This window comes from Primulina tabacum, chromosome 8 (assembly GCF_025594145.1).
Source record: "Primulina tabacum isolate GXHZ01 chromosome 8, ASM2559414v2, whole genome shotgun sequence".
Lineage (NCBI taxonomy): Eukaryota > Viridiplantae > Streptophyta > Magnoliopsida > Lamiales > Gesneriaceae > Primulina > Primulina tabacum.
The window spans coordinates 444399-464305 of NC_134557.1; the positions used below are offsets into that span (position 1 = coordinate 444399).

At 37.3% G+C, this 19907-nt stretch overlaps 2 protein-coding genes across 4 annotated transcripts; both read right to left on the reverse strand.

The window, feature by feature from the left end:
• Window positions 1-11546: 11546 nt before the first annotated feature.
• On the reverse strand, window positions 11547-12321 carry LOC142554365 (uncharacterized). The gene has a single exon (XM_075665034.1). It carries the CDS (start codon window positions 12266-12268, stop codon window positions 11699-11701), a length of 570 nt encoding a protein of 189 aa, XP_075521149.1. The 5' UTR covers window positions 12269-12321; the 3' UTR covers window positions 11547-11698.
• A 963-nt stretch (window positions 12322-13284) lies between these two features.
• On the reverse strand, window positions 13285-19490 carry LOC142552617 (PH, RCC1 and FYVE domains-containing protein 1-like). 3 transcript variants are annotated; one of them, XM_075662330.1, is made up of 9 exons: window positions 18651-19490; window positions 18388-18474; window positions 17841-17942; window positions 17062-17142; window positions 16761-16913; window positions 14583-16640; window positions 14272-14418; window positions 13895-14187; window positions 13285-13665 (listed from the first exon to the last, which is right to left on the reverse strand). In XM_075662330.1, the coding sequence occupies exons 1-9, from the start codon at window positions 18696-18698 to the stop codon at window positions 13575-13577; spliced, it is 3060 nt and encodes a 1019-aa protein (XP_075518445.1). In that variant the 5' UTR covers window positions 18699-19490; the 3' UTR covers window positions 13285-13574. The 3 variants fall into 3 exon arrangements, with proteins under 3 accessions (XP_075518445.1, XP_075518446.1, XP_075518444.1); XM_075662331.1 differs by having other exon boundaries at window positions 13287-13668; window positions 17853-17942; window positions 18651-19488; XM_075662329.1 differs by having other exon boundaries at window positions 13287-13668; window positions 18651-19488.
• Between the last annotated feature and the right edge of the window lie 417 nt (window positions 19491-19907).

Here is a 19907-nt window from a genome sequence, read left to right on the forward strand (position 1 = left end):
TATGTGTCTATATGCCTTAATTGTTGATTTATGTGGCATACATGACATTGAGATTGAGATATCGATGTATAAAATAAATGTTTTGTTAACACACATCATTTTATGCATACATCGATACATGACATGCACGTTGAGCTATGATCCTTGGATACCCTGATATGATTTGATTGGATTCCGGGGTTTGTGAACACAATCGCTATGCCGGTATTATATGACCCGTAAAGCATAGACAATTGTGGTCCCATATGATTGGATATGAGATTTGGGATTTGATGGCGCTTTGCCGACGCTATCATACGAGTATCCCATATTGGCCGGTGTGCCAGCTCGAGCATTGATTTGATAGCGATTCGATTGATTCTGACATGTGCTCAGTGGGTGGGCATTTGACCTGATACCTCCACGACATACATGCATTGCATACCATATATCATCGTCTAGATATCTGTGGTATATATGATTGGTTGTTCCATACGGAGCTTTGCTCACCCCCAAGGGGGGCTGTTGTTGTCTTTGTGTGTGGACAATGGCAGGTACTCCAGGATATCAGGAGACCGGAGAGGGTGCTTCTGGAGGGAGTCACAGTTTGACTTGAGGTTTATGTTTTGTTCCCAGTATATATGTATATGTATCTATATACAGGGCATGTCCCGAGGATATGAGTTGTTTGTATGTGATTGGCTTTGATTACGTGTGGGCGTGTTTTATGATTTGAGATGAAATACTATTTTTAGTATTCAAATAAAATGATTTGGGCTCATTGTAAAGAAAATTTAAACTCGTTTTTCGCTGTAATTAGTTAACCCTAATCAGATTGCATTGTAATAACGATTAGGAGCTAAGGGCCCCACACGGAGTGGTATCAGAGCATAGCTGGGAATGCTCGATTGAGTCTTGTGTACACTTGAATAGGCACAAATGAATTGTGCGTATGTGTTTGAATTATTTGTATTACTTGCTCTTATTTGATTTGAATTGAGTAAGTATTTGATGAGATTGATGATATGAGATGATGAGATTATAAAATTGTGATATTCATCTTTTGATTTGTAGATGGATCCCACAAATGAGACTGCGAGTAGCAGTACTGAGAGGATTGTTGGACAATTTGAAGGATTGTCCATGGATGTAGTGATGGCTCGATTCCAGGATCTGAAACCACCGAGGTTCTTTGGCACTGAGAGTGCTTGAAAGAGCTGAGGCCTGGTTGAAGGATATTGAGCATTTGTTTAATATTGTTGAGTATTCTAAGGCTCGGAGACTGAAACTTGCTTTGTATCAGCTGAAAGACCGAGCTAAATCTTGGTGGGAAGCCGCTGAGATTGGACTGAAGGAAGCCGGGATTAAAGTCACATGAGATGTCTTCAAGGCCCAGTTTTTGGAGCAGTATTCTCCTCCATCTTATTATACTGCACAGGAGAATGAATTTAATAATCTGCAGCAGGGAACGATGTCTGTTGCAGAGTATGCTTCGAAGTTTTCTACTTTACTGAAGTATGCACCTCACGTAGCTGGGAATGCGAGGGCAAAATATAACAGGTTTGTAAATGGTTTACATCCTGCTTTATATACTTATGTTGTTTCTGGATTGCCTACCAGCTACGCAGAGGCAGTTGAACGAGCCGAGGCAGCCGAGGCTGGACTTAGGAGATGAGGTCTACAGTATACTCCTCCACCTCCGGTGTCAGCTCAGCAGCCTACTTTGAGGCCGAGAGGTAAGAAGTTTAAGAAGACTGGTTCTGTTTCTTCGTCTTCTTCGAGCTCTAGTGGATCACAGCGAGGGAGTCCTGTGATTGCACCCTATTGTAGCCATTGTGGGGGTAAACATACTATCGAGCAGTGTCGAGGTATGTTTGGTACTTGTTATCAATGTGGGCAGGAAGGCCATTTCTCTCGAGTATGTCCGAACAGGGGTACGACTTCTGCTCAACCCCAGCCAGGACTTAGAGGTGGCCCTGGTATGACGAGACCTGCCGTTCCTGTTCCATCTTTTCAGCAGTCGAGTGGCCCACGATATCGAGGACCGGGTGGTCAGAGTGCCCAAGTTCCTCCCCAAGTGAGAGTGTATGCCATGACTGAGGATCAGGCGAGAGAAGCTCCTGGAGGCGTGATTGTAGGTATTTGCACGCTTTGCGATTATCCTGCATGTGTTTTATTTGATACAGGAGCATCTCATTCATTCATATCTCATGCATTTGTTGCATCTCACGATATTGAGTGTACCCCGTTGTATGATACCCTATCGATAGCCACGCCAGCAGGTAATATTATCTTGTCTGAAAAAGTTGTGCATAATTGTGTATTAATATATGAGGATAATGTGATGTTCTTGAATTTGATTGTCCTTCCAATGCACGACTTTGATTGTATTGTTGGCATGGATATCTTGACGACAAATCGAGCTACTGTTGATTGTTGTCATGGGATGGTTCGATTTCGACCGATTGATGGACCCAAGTGGAATTTTTATGGCAAGGGTTCCCAAGCCAAAATTCCATTGGTATCTTCCTTAGAAATGTCCCGATTGTTGACTAGCGGAGATGAGGGTTATCTTATCTGCACTATTTATATTTCGAAGAAGGAGTCTTCTTTATCTGAGACTCCTGTTGCGAAAGAATTCCCGGATGTATTTCCCGATGAGATTCCTGATTTTCCTCCTCATCGAGAAGTCGAGTTTAGTATTGATCTTGTGCCGGGGACTGCGCCTATTTCAAAAGCTCCCTATCGCATGGCACCATTGGAATTGAAAGAATTGAAAGAACAATTACAGGATCTTCTCGATAAGGGATATATTCAGCCAAGTGTATCACCTTGGGGAGCTCCAGTTTTATTTGTTCGAAAGAAAGATGGTACGATGCGAATGTGTATTGATTATAGGCAATTGAATCGGGCTACTGTGAAAAACAAGTACCCACTTCCTCGTATTGATGATTTATTTGATCAACTTCAAGGTACTTCTGTATACTCGAAGATTGATCTTCGTTCTGGGTATCATCAAGTACGAGTTCGAGACGAAGATGTGCCCAAAATTGCTTTTCGTACGAGGTATGGCCACTATGAATTTCTGGTTATGCCTTTCGGTCTTACGAATGCTCCTGCTATTTTTATGGACTTAATGAATCGTGTCTTCCGAGATTATCTGGACCGATTCGTTATTGTATTTATCGATGATATTCTTGTATATTCGAAATCGAAAAAGGAGCATGCTGAACATTTGAGACTGGTGCTTCAAACTCTTCGTACTAGTCATTTATATGCCAAATTGTCCAAATGTGAATTTTGGATGGACAAAGTGGTATTTTTGGGCCACGTCATTTCGAGACATGGCATATCTGTTGATCCTGTTAAGGTCGAAGCTGTATTGAATTGGCCGAGACCTACGAATGTTCCTGAGATCCGTAGCTTCATGGGTTTGGCTGGATATTATCGTCGTTTTATTGAAGGATTTTCGAAAATAGCTAAACCTATTACTCAACTGACACAGAAGAATCAGCGATTCATTTGGTCAGATGAATGTGAAGCTAGTTTTCTTGAATTGAAGACGAGATTGACCACAACACATGTGCTTACTATTCCCTCAGGTACCGGAGGATTTGTGGTGTGTACAGATGCGTCTGGTAAAGGTTTGGGCTGTGTTCTGATGCAACATGGCAAAGTGGTTGCTTATGCATCTCGTCAATTGAAATCTCATGAAACTCGTTATCCTGTTCATGATCTCGAATTGGCCGCCATTGTGTTTGCTCTGAAAATTTGGCGCCATTATTTGTACGGAGAAAAGTTTGTTATTTATTCGGACCATAAAAGCCTGAAATATCTCTTTTCTCAATCTGATTTGAATATGAGGCAACGTAGGTGGATGGATCTCTTGAAGGACTTTGATTGTGAGATTCAATATCACCCTGGATCGGTGAATGTTACTGTGGATGCCCTTAGTCGGAAAGTTTATGATTCTGTTTTAACTTCTGTTTGTGTCGCCAAGGTACATGAGGATATTTGTACTTCTGGCTGGACTTTTCACTCGAATTGGAATTCTGTCACTGTCTCAGCATTGCAAATTGAGCCGAACTTAATATCGAAAATACGAAAGGCCCAACGAAGCGATGCTCGGATCCAAAAGTCGAAAGAACTTGTATCTGCTGGACATCAGTCTGGATTTCAAATTTCTTCTGATGGTTCTTTACGACTTAATGGTCGGATGGTAGTTCCTGATGACTCTGATTTGAAATCTGCCCTTCTTCGTGAAGCACATTGTAGCAAATACAGTATTCACCCTGGAGGTCGGAAGATGTATTTGACATTGAGACCTCAATTCTGGTGGAAACGTATGAAGAAGGACATTGCTGAGTTTATTTCGAAATGTCTTGTCTGCCAGCAAGTGAAAGCCGAGAGAATGAAACCTGGAGGTTTACTCCATAGTCTCGAAATCCCAAAGTGGAATTGGGAACATATTGCTATGGACTTCGTGACTCATTTACCTCGTTCGCCCAAGGGCTGTGATGCTATTTGGGTAATTATTGATCGACTTTCGAAATCTGCGCATTTTATTCCGTATGAGCGGACTTATCTCTATAAGAGAATGACCCGTTTATACATTGAGAATGTGGTGAGACTGCACGGTGTGCCAGTCTCGATTGTATCTGATCGTGATCCCAGATTTGCTTCTAAATTCTGGGGTAATTTTCAGGAAGCGATGGGTACGCGTTTGGCTATGAATACTGCTTATCATCCTCAAACTGATGGCCAGACCGAGCGTACGATTCAAACGTTAGAGGATATGTTGCGTGCTGTTGTGATGGACTTCAGAATGGGATGGCAAGATGCCTTATCATTGGTCGAATTTTCTTATAATAATAGCTTTCAGACGAGTATCGGTATGGCACCGTTTGAAGCTCTATATGGGAGACGATGTAGATCACCGTTATTCTGGGATGAGATTGGTGAGAGACAATTGACTGGACCTGAAATGATACAGGAAATGAACGATAAGGTTCAGTTGATTCGGCAGCGGATGAAAGCTGCTCAGGATCGTCAAACGAGTTATGCGAATAAACGAAGACGACCCTTGGAATTCCAGAAAGGTGACAGAGTATTTTTGAAAATATCTCCCTTTAGAGGCACTGTTCGATTTGGCATGCGAGGAAAATTATCTCCTCGTTATGTTGGTCCATACGAGATTCTGGATCGAGTTGGTGATCTTACGTATCGATTGGCATTGCCACCAGCTCTATCTACTATTCATGATGTGTTTCATGTTTCTATGCTGAGGAAATATGAACCCGATCCATCACATGTACTTGCACCTGACGAGGTTGAACTGGATCCTTCTCTTTCCTATGTCGAACAACCTGTTCGTATTATGGATCGAAAGGAAAAGATATTGAGAAATAAATCGATTCCCCTAGTACGAGTGCAATGGGAACCTTCTACCGCCCGAGCGCGAGAATGGTGGTGATAAGAACGAGACTTCTGCTTTACTCTTTCTTCATTTCTTTACCGTGGCTTCGAGAGAAAAGAAGGGAAACTCGATTTCTTTCGTCTGAATCGACTTCAGTCTAAACACGAAACAAATTATATATTTGTGATCGTCGCGTCGAGAGCTTCTGACTGAGGTAATTTTATTCTAGTTCCAGCAGCTCGAAATATCAAAGTGCTGGAATAGCATGTATTTGAAGTTGAATTTTTTATATGTAGTAGAATAACCGACAAGAAACTTGTATTCGAAGTCGGAATTGAATTATGATATGAATTTGATTTGATATGAATTTTTGAAGTTTCAAATGATATTTGAAACTCATATTAATGATTTTGGAGTATGTTACTGATGGGAATGAGTATGTTATTGATGTAGATAAAGTGTAATATCAATATCTTCAGGCTACATCAACTGGAAACGAAGAATTGAGGTATGTTGCGACCGGGTAACATACGACAGGTATCTGTATTATATGATATATGTCGGACTGATTTGATTGATTGGAATGAGATTATGTGTCTATATGCCTTAATTGTTGATTTATGTGGCATACATGACATTGAGATTGAGATATCGATGTATAAAATAAATGTTTTGTTAACACACATCATTTTATGCATACATCGATACATGACATGCACGTTGAGCTATGATCCTTGGATACCCTGATATGATTTGATTGGATTCCGGGGTTTGTGAACACAATCGCTATGCCGGTATTATATGACCCGTAAATCATAGACAATTGTGGTCCCATATGATTGGATATGAGATTTGGGATTTGATGGCGCTTTGCCGACGCTATCATACGAGTATCCCATATTGGCCGGTGTGCCAGCTCGAGCATTGATTTGATAGCGATTCGATTGATTCTGACATGTGCTCAGTGGATGGGCATTTGACCTGATACCTCCACGACATACATGCATTGCATACCATATATCATCGTCTAGATATCTGTGGTATATATGATTGGTTGTTCCATACGGAGCTTTGCTCACCCCCAAGGGGGGCTGTTGTTGTCTTTGTGTGTGGACAATGGCAGGTACTCCAGGATATCAGGAGACCGGAGAGGGTGCTTCTGGAGGGAGTCACAGTTTGACTTGAGGTTTATGTTTTGTTCCCAGTATATATGTATATGTATCTATATACCGGGGCATGTCCCGAGGATATGAGTTGTTTGTATGTGATTGGCTTTGATTACGTGTGGGCGTGTTTTATGATTTGAGATGAAATACTAATTTTAGTATTCAAATAAAATGATTTGGGCTCATTGTAAAGAAAATTTAAACTCGTTTTTCGCTGTAATTAGTTAACCCTAATCAGATTGCATTGTAATAACGATTAGGAGCTAAGAGCCCCACAATATGAATGATACTTGAAAGCACTGTTATAAAAAAAACGTGGTTTAGGATCGTCTAGATGAGCTTAGGTGGTGGACGGTAGCTCACCGTCTCGATTTTTTTAAAAAGAAAACATGATCTCTAGGCGTTGTTAAAAAATATGTCGTCTTGGCGACCTCCTAATATAATATATAGATTTTTTTAAAGGTTGTTCTACATATTTTTCAATTAATTTGTATCGGATAAAGAGTAAGAATATGTCATTGGTTTTGAATTTGAATCCAATATAAATGAATTATTAAATAAACATGAAGATGAACCAGAAGAATTAAATATTTAGATAAATTTAAAAAACAAACCCACTGAAATGGCCATTTAAGAAGCCGCCCGCTTAGATTAGAACACTGTTTCGAAGTCCAAGGCAATGTGGTGAGCATAAGGTACATCATGATTGGTTGGAAGAAAGTAGGAATGAAAGCGGAGCTTGGTGAGGTCCAAGTTCCGAAAGAGATGGATAGTGTGGCGGAGTGGAGGCGTGGCCCTTGCATTCCGATATATGGATATCATCATATCATGTCAATTAGAGCGTTTGTTCCGCCAATAGGGTTGTGCCAAGTGTCCCTACCTTCTAGATTGTTTAATTCACATCGCCTTTTTTCTCTTCTCTTAATTACTTTTTTGTTTTTTCCTCCTAATATCTAATCTAACAAATCAAAATGAACGAAATTCACCATTTAATTAATATTATTAAAAACTTTAAAGATAAATTGATTGCTACGCGCGTGAAAGAAGACAACATCGGTCTAATGGGCCATTCACAACCTTATTATTATAAGATGTTATTTAATATCTCACTCGTGCCATATAAATTGTTGAATATATATATATATAAAATATATATATATATAATATAATATAATTAGACACTTAAGAGATTTGTAATTCTAGTCAGAGCAACATACAAATGACCATGAATAAAAATGAAATTCTTCGAAAAAAGTCCTATTTGAGATAAAGATTGATTCTAATTTTTGTTGATTGTCGTTGATATATACGATGCAATCAAATGAAAATGTCTTTGTTAGAATTCAAAAAGAAGTATTGGATCAAAAAGAGTCAACAACCGGATTATTTCCAATAATTGAGAGTTTATATTTATTTGTACAACTAAATATGTATAAGATAACACAATCCTAGAAACTATATGAATTGGCATAACGAATGCAAATATTTACATATAGTTTTAAATTTTCAGAGGACTTCAGATACAACTTTGAATTTTAAAAAGAGATTTGAAAATTATTAATAAAAGTACATATAAAATAAATAATAGAATTAAATGATTTCAAGCATTTATTGAGTATGCCTAAACATATATCTTAATAATTATATTTTTAAAGAAATAGAGTTTTGATGGAACCTACAAAATTAGGCAATAACTTCGTTTATAATCATTATCAACAAGAAATTAAATAGACACTACACATGTACATAAAAATCAGTAAAAACATAGATTTAAAATGATATATTTCGAGAAAAAAATAAATAAATTTTGTTCACAGTTGTGGGCGTGACTTTATATATGTCCCAAGGGTCCATTTATATTCTTTGTGAGCTTTAGTTTCAAAGTAAGAAAAGAGACAATTAGAAAAGGAAAGAAGGACTTGAAAGGTTAAGACAATTTAAAAAATTACAAAGGCGTGCATGATATCAAAAAAGGATGTCGTAATTTTTGCATAATAATCTCTCTATCTAGTTTAAATTCACTATTTTTATACTTGTAACAAAAAAATTATAATATATAGATATTTAGAAAACTTCAAATATCAATGGCCCCTTCTATTCCTCTGTGCTTCGCCTAAACAATTAACAAATTGTGAATAGGATAAACTTTATTAAACCAAAAACAATCAATTGTCAAAAGCGCTAACCCGCTTTTTAATCCAAAAGGGACCCAATAAAATCTGGGTGGCGCTCCCTTCATCTCTTTTTATACACAAATTGGGCGATATAATGATGAAGAAGAAAAGAAAAGTATACTGTTTTGAAAAAGTTGATGAATATATAGCATATGATTACACAAGGAACAAAGAGTACAAATCGCCTTTATGTTTCTAATCAACTGAAATCTTATTTTGTATTCATGCGATTAATTCATAATATTCTTTCGATCATTGATTTTAACTTGATCTATCTATGATTTTGCACCATACACTCCAAATATATATATTTCAACAAAACAAAACGAAAATCTTAAATATTGTGAATTATTAACTTTACAGCACAATGCATTATATATACGTGAATAATGTAGTAGGGTTTATATGCTTGGGATTCCTACGCCCGTGTGTGTACGGGTGGGTGGGTTACCTTTTTAAGGTCATAAAGAGTATAATTTTCACTTCACCTTGCTTTCTTACCTATCTTTTCTGCAAACCACCATCTCCTAAAAGTGAGTTTATAGGAATCCTATGTCTTCCAGTTACAATAGAAACAAAATGGGATTATATAATTGCTACAACATAATTTCTATAAAATCCTATGTCAAATAATTGTTAACCGCTTAAAATAATAATAATAATAATAATAATAATAATAATAATAATATTTGATTTTTTCCTCATGGAATATTCATCACTTGCTAAAGTTTTTTATTTGGATTTAGGACCCCAAGTGATTTCTCTCACAAATAAGAGATACAGAAAAAATATGAGGATTGGATAGAGCACACAACCTTTGAATATTTTATTCTCAAGTGGTAATTTGGGTGTAGTAAAAAGGGAGACTGCGACACAACGTGATGTTATTCAGTTTACATGAATTATATTCTTCTTTAGCATCTTCCATTGTATAAGGCCAGTTTTTGCAGATAGCACACCACGTTGTTCTATCAAAGATTTCCTAGCCAGCCAGCCAGCCAATCTAGTGCCTTTGCTTTTTCCTGTTATATATTTGACTCTTGTTGTTTAGGATGAGACTGAGACTCTATTTTCACCAAATGTAAAATATAATTAATGAGATGCGATATACACACTTCAGAGAAAGGAGAAATGTATTAATCTGACGAAATATTGGCTTCTTCATCCTGTTATATTAACTTTCAGTTTTCCTTTTCCTCGTTATTTAATTGACTAGTGCTTTAGAATATAAGCATCTTTATACATGTATGAAAATAAGAAAAAGTTCAATTTTGATAGGATATAAATGTAAATACTATACAAACATTTCATTGCACTGCAATAGATTTTGTATTTAGAATCACCTGGAATTCTTCACTAAACTTTTTTGTCATGAAAAATTTAGTTACTTTTAAATGTTAGAACGAGTTGAAAAGCATATACATCGTCCCATAGTAGAATTTTTTTTGAAGGCCTCAACTTTATAGCCCAAACCCAAAACTAACATCGATCTCCAAGAAGGTAACAGAGGCCACGCGAGCTAACACACATGATTTAAGATGAATGAATGGACAAGTGGGGCAGCAAAAACTTTTTTCGCTTCTATCTTGTTTGAAGCTACCAGATTTCATTATCTATATATACGCTGCCTTAAAACTTTGGGCCACAGACCTCCTTCAGTAACCTGGACTAATACTTGGGTTAAGAGAACCAACTACGAAAACCATTTTCATCAAAACTCATGCCCCCAAGCAACATTGTTATATATATCGTGTGATGCCTATAGCAGGGACAGGTAAGATTCGAAAGCTTCAGCATATGGAACTTCATACATTGATTCAACAGGTATAACACATAACACATTAGCTCTTGATCAAGGATATGCACCGGGACACCGAAATTAATTAACTGTAAATAGATATGGTGGCATGTGAGTTGAGGTTGGCACCAAAATTGGTTATCAAATCTTCCATTCTCTAACTACCTCAATTACCTTGCACTGAGATATGGAGCAGCCACTAGTAGTAATATACCTCCAAGAATTCACTATCTAGTTGCTGAATCATCACATTTGCTGAATTTAATACCAATCACTCCATCAAAGACTAAAAAGATTCTAGTGTACTTGGTGCAACCACAAGCTGCGTTGTGAAACAGGATTAATATCAAATATATGTGAGCTACAGCGAACATGAAATCAAAGATTTGAAATACTCCCTCCACAAACTGGACAACGGTTTCTCTAAGCTACTAGCACCTGTAGATGGTGAATTTCAAACTTTGACATAAGATACGGTTAAATTAAAATAAATAAATAGTCTGAAAGATACGTAATCGGTTGGATAAAGTACACGAGAGTTGCATATATGAGCTTGGACAATCTCTCCTTGAACTAGCTTTTGGGGTTGAGTTAGGTCCAAGTCCCAATCTTAACATCTTAATTGTCCCACATCTATTGGATAAAATACCTGAGAATCGCATATATGAGCTTGAACAATTCTCTCCCCTGAGCTAGCTTTTGTGGTTGAGTGGAGTCCAAGTTGGGTTGAATTAAGTCCAAGTCCCAATCTTAACTTGATATCAAAGCTCATGTTCCAATGTTATGTGTTGGATTGTTCATTGTTGGGTCAATCGTTCTACCCATATTTGGGTAGTTTGTCTCCAGATGTTCATTCTTGTGTGTGAGAGCGATTTTAAGTTATCCATCATCGGTTGGATAAAATATCTGAAAGTTACACATATGAACTTGGACAATCCTTCTCAAGCTAACTTAGGTTGAATTAAATTCAAATATCAATTTTTAACATAAAATATCTTATAGTTACATGAGAAAAAAGAACGAATTCTCCATTTATACCCCAAAAGAAAACAATTTTTTTATTAAATCTCGAAAACCACCAACATTACACATACATCAACAAAATTATAGGATTTAAAATACACAAAACTTACAAACATTGACAAGAAAAAGGTCCTGTTACTCCTCAAAATCCTTTAGATGCACTATCCTTCAAAACCACAGGCTTATCAGCCATAGACAGACAATATTTTGCAATTTCCCTAAATTTAGGAACACTCCTCAAATCCACCTCGGTTCCATCTCTCAAGGTGATGATAACGTCACCCCACTCACCAATAAATCTTGGTACAACCCGAACATCTTTGATTACATCGTAGGAGAAGTCACTTCTGTCCTGCCCTGTCAGCCCAGATATGACAGTAACCCTCAAGTTAGTAAACCTGTATCTCAGAAAAAATGCCCTAAATACAGCGGCCAACGATAATGGTAGCCAAAGAAGAGTGAAGCCCAGGATAATATTTGCTAAGAGGTCTCCATAGTGAGCTCCGCCGTCGAAAAAGATGGTTTCTTCGTCTTTCTTGGATGTGGCGGAGGCGGAGGCAGTGATGGGCTTGGAGGACACGTGGAGCCTGCTGGTTGGGCGGGGGGATATGGGAATGTGGCTGGGGAAAGGCAGTTTGGTTATTAAGCATGGGTGCCAGTGGTGGGAAGCGGCAGCGGAGGGTAAACGAGTGACTGACGAGGCGGTGGCCATGGCCAATGGCTTACTTATATCGGACTAAAATGGATAACACCTCGTTGGTAGTTAAATTCTCTACTGGCTTAGACATATATGTCAACGTGGCGGATCATCAACCGATGATCACGTTGAAAATTTCAGGATCACATATTTTTTTTTTCCTACCACATTTTAAAATTAAAGAAAATCGTGAATGTTAAATTATTTTTTATTTTACTTTTTTTATTATATCCGTATTAACTATTAGCAAATAAGCTACGAAGTGAACCACCATCAATTAGTGAAGTACATTTGAAATTCGATCACGACAAATTTTTGACATGTTTTATCTATGGGAACATCGAAATTTTTATCATATATATTAACTTCAATGCGGTTTTATTATTTTATATTATTAAATTTCAGTTTTGATAAACAAAATTTTGAAGTACATATTGTTGCGTATATATGAACCACTTGAACATCAGATAAATAATAATCCAAAGTAAATCCATCGATCTTGGTTTCCACGGAGTACAAATATCTCATTTAAAATTTTAACTTGTTATATTACCTAATGCAATGAATTTCAAATTTTTATAAAATGGAGTCATTTGAAATTTATCTCATAGATATTTTTCTCGAGTCTAAATCATTTCATTCGAATGTAATTTTTTTTTTCTTTTATCTAAAACTTAAATAGTTTGAAGTGCATATACTTACTAAATATCGTATAATATTTTTATTAAACAGCAAATGTTAAAAGTTGACATTTTAACATGATGAGGAGGGAGATGCACAAACAAGAAATGTAGGATAAACTCGAATAAATCGAGTTTTTTCGTTCACATTATTATTTGAAAAAATTATTGTTATTATTAATTTATATGTTTAATTCATAGTAGATTAAATATTGTAATATACTGAAATAATATATGCTATTCTCTAACTTATACTCGATTTCGTAAAATCAACTACAACTAGCTAGATGAGCGACTCAAACTCGACTAAAAATTCTTAAGCCTGAACATAAACCTGTATATAAACTAGAAACAAATTAATATGGTATGAAATACTTTGCAACCTCTAAAAAAATCGATTTCTCGGTTTTCATGTGAAAAAATTTCGGCTGACCAAAAATTAGACAAACCTCAAAAGATGTACAACTTCTATGTGAACTTATATACATCTATCTGTAAGAATGGAAAAGATCTCCCCTTACTGCATTCATTCAGCTGCTTCATGAATGCTCGGGAATCAATGCCAAAAAATTATGATATATTCTGCGTGAGAGAGCGAGGGTAGCCAAGACCTGTAGACTAAAGGCCCTTCAATATGCATGCTATTGCATGGTCTGGATGTCGTATCGTTCACAGACCCTTGTTCCATTTTCAGCCCACCATTTCTCCGCCTCTTCCTCTGTGAAATGTTTTCTACTGTAGCGAACAACAAATTATAAATGACCGTCTATAATCAAGATTTTGAGTGTCGAAGAAAATACGACAACTCCGCTAAAATTTTTAAGAAGAAGAGTGGATCATTCCTTTGAAGATAATATCTCTTTAACTATTTGTACATCTTAACTGAACTTGGAACAAGTTGTGATGGATTAAGAATGCAAAAAAGAAAAAAATATATAAAAGATATAAAGGGAAAGATTACCTGAATCGTACTCTTCTTAGTTCATTGACGCCGTTTCGTAAGGAGACGAGAGTTATATACACACCAGGCTCATCGTGTATAATCCACTCTGGCTTTTGTACTTCAGCCTTTGTTCCATTGGATAAAGGTGGACTCATTGAACCATCACTAGATTCACTCTTAGGAGAGGTTATGCTGGTCACACTGCTTCCAATGGATGGGCGATTCGTTTCACTCATTGGTTTCCCAATATTTTTATCCAAGTTGCTGCAGGCAATTTGTTCAGCAGGCAATCTTCCAGCCATTTTCTTCAACTGCTTGAGTTTTGAATTGTCAATATACCGAGACTTAAGCTTGATTATACGGTAATAAGAGGTTGGTTGTGAGAAAAAACAAACCTGAATGGTCAGAGACTTGATCACTTCGTTGGCTACTTTACCTTTTTCGGCTTCATTTAAGGCCCGATCACTCATGTCTTTCAGTTGTTCTGATTTTCTTTCCGATTCAGCTTCAAGAAGTTGATATTTCGTTGTAAGTTCTTCTACCTACAAAAGGATAAGACAGAATCTATAACGGTGAATGCTTCGTTAGAATATATAGAAAACAAGAACAGGAGTTTGCAAAAAGTTGACTTAGGCACAGATGTCTTAAAGGATAATGAAGGTATCTAGTTATCAAGTCTTGTATTCTATAAATTTAAAGAGCTCACCTGTGCCTTTAAAAATTTGAGCTCTTGGTTTAAGCAATTGTTGCTACTCCTTGCGTCGTCTGATGTCGCTTCTGATATGTAAAAAGGAGGTGGTGACGTTGATGCATTACTCCCCAGAAACGGTGATGTTGACCTAGAAACCATTTTAGAACTAGGAACAGATAACGAAACCAAATTTTTCAAAGCTCCATTTGAAGAAGTGCTTGCCCTCTCAGAAGGAAAAACAAGATTATCGTTTGACTCAGGTTTCGTGGTGAATGTGGAATTTCTTCCAGACTTGATCGAGTCAGCAGATGAGAATCTTGAAATTAATCTTGGTATATGAGGAACCCCGGTTTCAGAATATTCAGTAGGCCTACAAAGCGAACCTAAACTTTTAACTTTAGGAATACGAGGATCTGATCCAAAATCTGTCACTTTCTGTAATTTGGCAAAACAATCATCACACACACGATAAGGCTTGTTCAGGCTTGGGGCCAAGGAGGCTTTGAGGGACTTCCTAGTGCTACATGCTTTGCAGAAGACAAGTCCGCAGTTGTAACAGTTGTGACGTTTTCTTCTGAAATTGAAAGGGTTACGGCAGCCAGAGCACACCGAATTGTCCGCATTACATATCCATTTATGAAGACATACAACGGCAGTAAAATTTGAACCACATGCTATATTCTTAACTTGTTTATCTTTCAAAAGGTTAACGAGAGTAGGCGTGTTCCGGTCATCAATGTCACCATGGCCTAGTTGCCCATTTGTGCCCTTCCCCCAGGTATAAACTTCACCTTTTGAAGTCAAAACTGCAACATGATATGAACCACAAGCTATGTCTTCCACGAAACTGTCAGAAATATCGCCTTTTATACAAGTTGGCGATTTTCCATCAGACCCTGGAACCCCCAGCTGTCCATTAGAAGGGCTTCCCATGGTGTATACTCGTCCTAAACTTGTAAGAGCAACAGTGAGGTTGTTCCCACACGCTACCTGAGAAAAATTTGTGTCGTTCAACGAAGAAACAGACTCAGGAGTTAATCTTGGCACATTATCAGCATGACCAAGACGCCCTTTATCTCCATCCCCCCAAGTGAAAAGCTTTCCAGATAATGATAGGTCAGATTGTCCTGAATTAGAAGATTGAGAGGTTACTTCCACGATTGCTGCAGTGTGCCATACACCACAGGCAACCCTAATCGTGCGTGATCCCTTTAAAGCTTCCACTTCTCTAGGAATATTGGTACCACAACGATTTCCATGTCCCAGAGCGCCAAATGTTCCATCCCCAAAAGTGAACAACCTGCCAGCAGATGTCAATATTGCTGTATGCCAAGGCCCACAAGAGATATATGCCACTTGTAAGCCCTCGATGGTGCCACCCACTTTTTTTGGGATCCAATGACTTGCCTCACTTCCATGACCAAGCAAACCACAGCCATGAGAACCATCACCCCAAGTATATAGATCACCAGAAAGTGTAATGGCACAAGAATGATACATGCCACATGCTGTCATTGCAATTCTCATTCCACTAAGAGTTTCAACAAGCTTTGGCTGGGATGTATCGGCTTCCACTCCATGCCCTAGCCTCCCACCCACTTCTTCACCCCAGCTGAACATTTGTCCTTGTTTAGTGACTAAAACAGCATGTTTGTGACCACAAGCAATACTATTTACATCAAGAACCATGGTTGACTCCAATGCCTTGGGTAAGAGAGTGTCGATCTTAATGTTAATCGAATTATCGCCTGTAGCCAAACCACTTCCCACCACTCCATCCCCAGTGTCTTCTCCCCATATGAACACATCGCCCAAGCCATCAAACTCCTCCATACAAGAACCTTGACTTGATGAACTCACAGCACTAGAAAGACTCAACCGAAATGTTTCGCATCCAGATGTTCGGGGAGCATTGGAGTCATCTACAGACCCAACTGAGAGCAAGATAGGCGAGCACGTTATTGATTCAGACTGAGAAATCTTGGCCACTGCAGTGTAGGACACAATGTCAGCAAATGCTTTTCCCAGTCGGTTCTGAGAAATATTTTCAGCTCTCTGGTTGTCTCCTGTATCCTGAAGAAATTAAACTTGTCTGATGAGAGGGAGGGAAAAGGGAAATAAATAGTAAAAATTTTCCACACAGATTGGTTTATTTCCAAGAAGTCAAATGAGAAATAAGACTCAGAAACTCACAGATGATGGTGGAATGACCCTTTGACCTTGTGGATGATCTGATAATGCACAATCATTCAGTACCTCATTTCTTATTCTCTTGTTGCTACCGCGAGCAATTAGGGCTTTTAAACCAACAAACCAAGCCTCGGCTTCATCTTTATCTTTGCATATCTGACAAATTTTAGTTACTAAATACTACAGAAATGGTAAACATCTAAATCCAATAATAGCGCCGTATGGAACACCAATATGTTTAACATCGAACATACTCCTCATGACCGACATGTAATAAGAATAAAATATACAAAAAGAAACTCACCAAATCTAAGGATCTATTATTATATATAAGTGAAAATGATTGGTATTCCTTCTCTGGCCGGGGATACCGCTGAAATATTGGCTGGCAGGAGGAAGATGATCATGTCAGTCAAATGCTATGAATGCTCATACCATCATAACATTTGGTAAAGGGCAATAACTGTAAAATCTTTCATTTTACAAAATTTAATTACGATAAGGAACATGTTACTAATTTTAAATATGTTGATGCAAACAAATCCATCCCCAAAAAAAACTTTTGACAGCACTTCAAGGAAAATCATCAAATAAGCCTTGACTCTGAGATTCTAATGGCCTTTGAAGGTCGAACATTTTATCTACTTATTCAATAGATAAATATTAAGACTTAAATTTGTGTAGCTCCTTTACAATAAAGTAGTCACCACCCAAATTTCCTTCGCTTTTCCAACAGCCAATGAAAAATGCAAAACATTTGAATTTAGTATCACAGTATACACTTGGCATTTTCCTCTTTGGGAAAACAAAGGAAAGGTCGTTTTTCTCTCTTTCGAACAGATAATGTCAAACAAAAATAAATTGACCACAATGGAACCGACCTATTAAGCAAATAAAATGCAGAAAGGCTACAAAATTTTCAGGAATCTGCATCACGCAGTGCTAAGAGGCAAAAATATTCACCCATCCAATAAAAAGAATATCTTGAATGTTATGCCTTTATATTGTGTCTACTAATGGGGAATAAATGAAAGGAAAAATTAGAACTGTATACAAGCCACTCCTTCAATTTAGAAATCAAACCATCACAATTACCGTCCTTTGTCCAGGAACTATCCTTGAAACTTGCCGTAGCTCTAGTTGTTTTTCATCTTTTCCATAATACCATATCAATTTAGATTCGTCCTGAAATTGATCCATAAGAACAAAGTAACTGAACTGATAAGGAAAGATGGAATAACTTCTACGCAATAAGAAAGGTCCATCAAATTCAACTCAAGAATCTCCTGGGACATAAATAAAATCAAGCACTTGAAAGTAACCGGTTGATCAATAACTGAAGTTGGATGATTTTTTACTTTGGGGATCAAGATATTCTGGCTGGAAGCATCAACAACTCAGTTATTGAACTGACTACAAGCTGAGCCCATTAAATGAACTATCAGAACTTCCATTTCCAAGAAGGAAAATATATAACGAGAATTATCATGTGAGTGCGTACTTTTACTTACCAAAAATTAAAAATATATCACCCGAACTACCATAAAATGTATCAAAAGAATTACCAAAAAATGCAAAAAAACCAGTTGGAATATAAGATGTACAGAGTTTCTATGGAAATAAAACTTACTGTAGAAATTCGAAATGGGCAAAATTTTGGCTTCCCTCTACGCCCATACTTCAACAAGTATGCCCCCTTCTTTAGGGATGTAATGGCCTACACACAAAAACTTCTTAAGCATGTAGTTTCAATAATACTCAATCACAATTTATCATCGTCCCGTTTTTATCAAAACTTTATCATAAAGGAGCATTTATATGTTGCAAACAAGACTTAAAAGTGAAGATGACGCTAATTTAGAATGAAAGATGAACAGCGTAAATTTTGAGTACCTGATCGATGTCTCTTTCCACGAGACTAGACCTCTGCAAATCACCCATTCACGTCGTAATATGACTAGGCACATCAACCAAACAATTAAGACAACACCCATTACAGTAATAAACAATGAATGTCCTCCCCTTCCTATTCTGCGCCATATAACGCAGACCTGAGCTCCAAGATCCAATTTCTTGGTTTACCCCATCTCGTAACCCCTGAGAAGCACAATGGCTAGCTCTTGGTGGAAATATTTAAAGCATTCGAGGAATATCAGGCCTTCGATCAAAATACAAAGCACCAGATTTTTTTTAAAAAATGCCTGCTTAACTCTGAAACAGCTGTAACCACTCGTGATGAAGGAATCTGAACAACCCTAATAATTAGTTCTCCAGAATTTCTTGCTCATGTTTATATGAACATGGGAAAAAGTAAGCCTACAAAGAATTGGGATTACGTCACCAATAAACTTTCTTCAAAAAAATCTACAATGCAATACTAATGGAGTCGAATTAAGAACAAAAATGGTAGGTATTTTCTCCGCTCCCAATCATAAAATCTCAGGAAGCAACAATAACGAAGAAAAACGAGACCCAGAAATAGAATTTGATTGTGGAATCGAAAAGGGTCTTTCTGTTACAGAGCTTTTTGGGATTTGGATGCGTTGAATTTTGCAGGCTGACTCTCAAACGTGCAAACCTTGTATAGAATTTCAATATTTTCTTGTATTCTCTCTCTTTCTGTCATATAATCTATTCGTGATCAACAGTCTTTATTATTCCAGGAAAATGCCGAAGCACCAACTGAAAGTTAGTTTGAACGTGGGATTTGATTATTTTATTTTATTTTTTTTGAAAATATGGGATTTGATGATTGAGATGGCCTAGTTTTGTCATTTTCGTGCCAAGTATATTTATCTGCATGTAAGTCCCACAAAAACTTGAAAATTCACAATTGCCCCAACTACATTGGAAAAAACCGAGTGATGAATAAGTATCGAAACATTCGTTGATTGAATTAGTTAATCAGAAAGATTTATCTCTCAATTTTATTGTATGTGTAGAGTTTTGGATATTTAAATGTTTGTTGAAAAGACAGAGAGATTTAATTGGGAAAAAGTACGCGGGACTAAAGAATTCTCTTCACAAAAACAATTAACATTCCTAAATATGTAGAAGTGTTGCTCAACTTTATGATGTGAATCTCTCGTATTTTGGTCAAAGTCGATATCACGTGTTGATTATTAAAAGGTCAAAATTTCATAACAGACA

Excerpts from the sequence above, each read along its gene's own strand:
- LOC142554365 (XM_075665034.1), bottom strand. The coding sequence starts at position 12,268 with ATGGCCACCGCCTCGTCAGTCACTCGTTTACCCTCCGCTGCCGCTTCC.
- LOC142552617 (XM_075662329.1), bottom strand. The coding sequence starts at position 18,698 with ATGGGTGATTTGCAGAGGTCTAGTCTCGTGGAAAGAGACATCGATCAG. Across the intron at positions 18,475-18,650 it reads TGGAAAGAGACATCGATCAG|GCCATTACATCCCTAAAGAA; the intron begins GTACTCAAAATT and ends TTTTGTGTGTAG. Across the intron at positions 17,143-17,840 it reads AAAGGACGGTAATTGTGATG|CCAATATTTCAGCGGTATCC; the intron begins GTTTGATTTCTA and ends TCCTCCTGCCAG.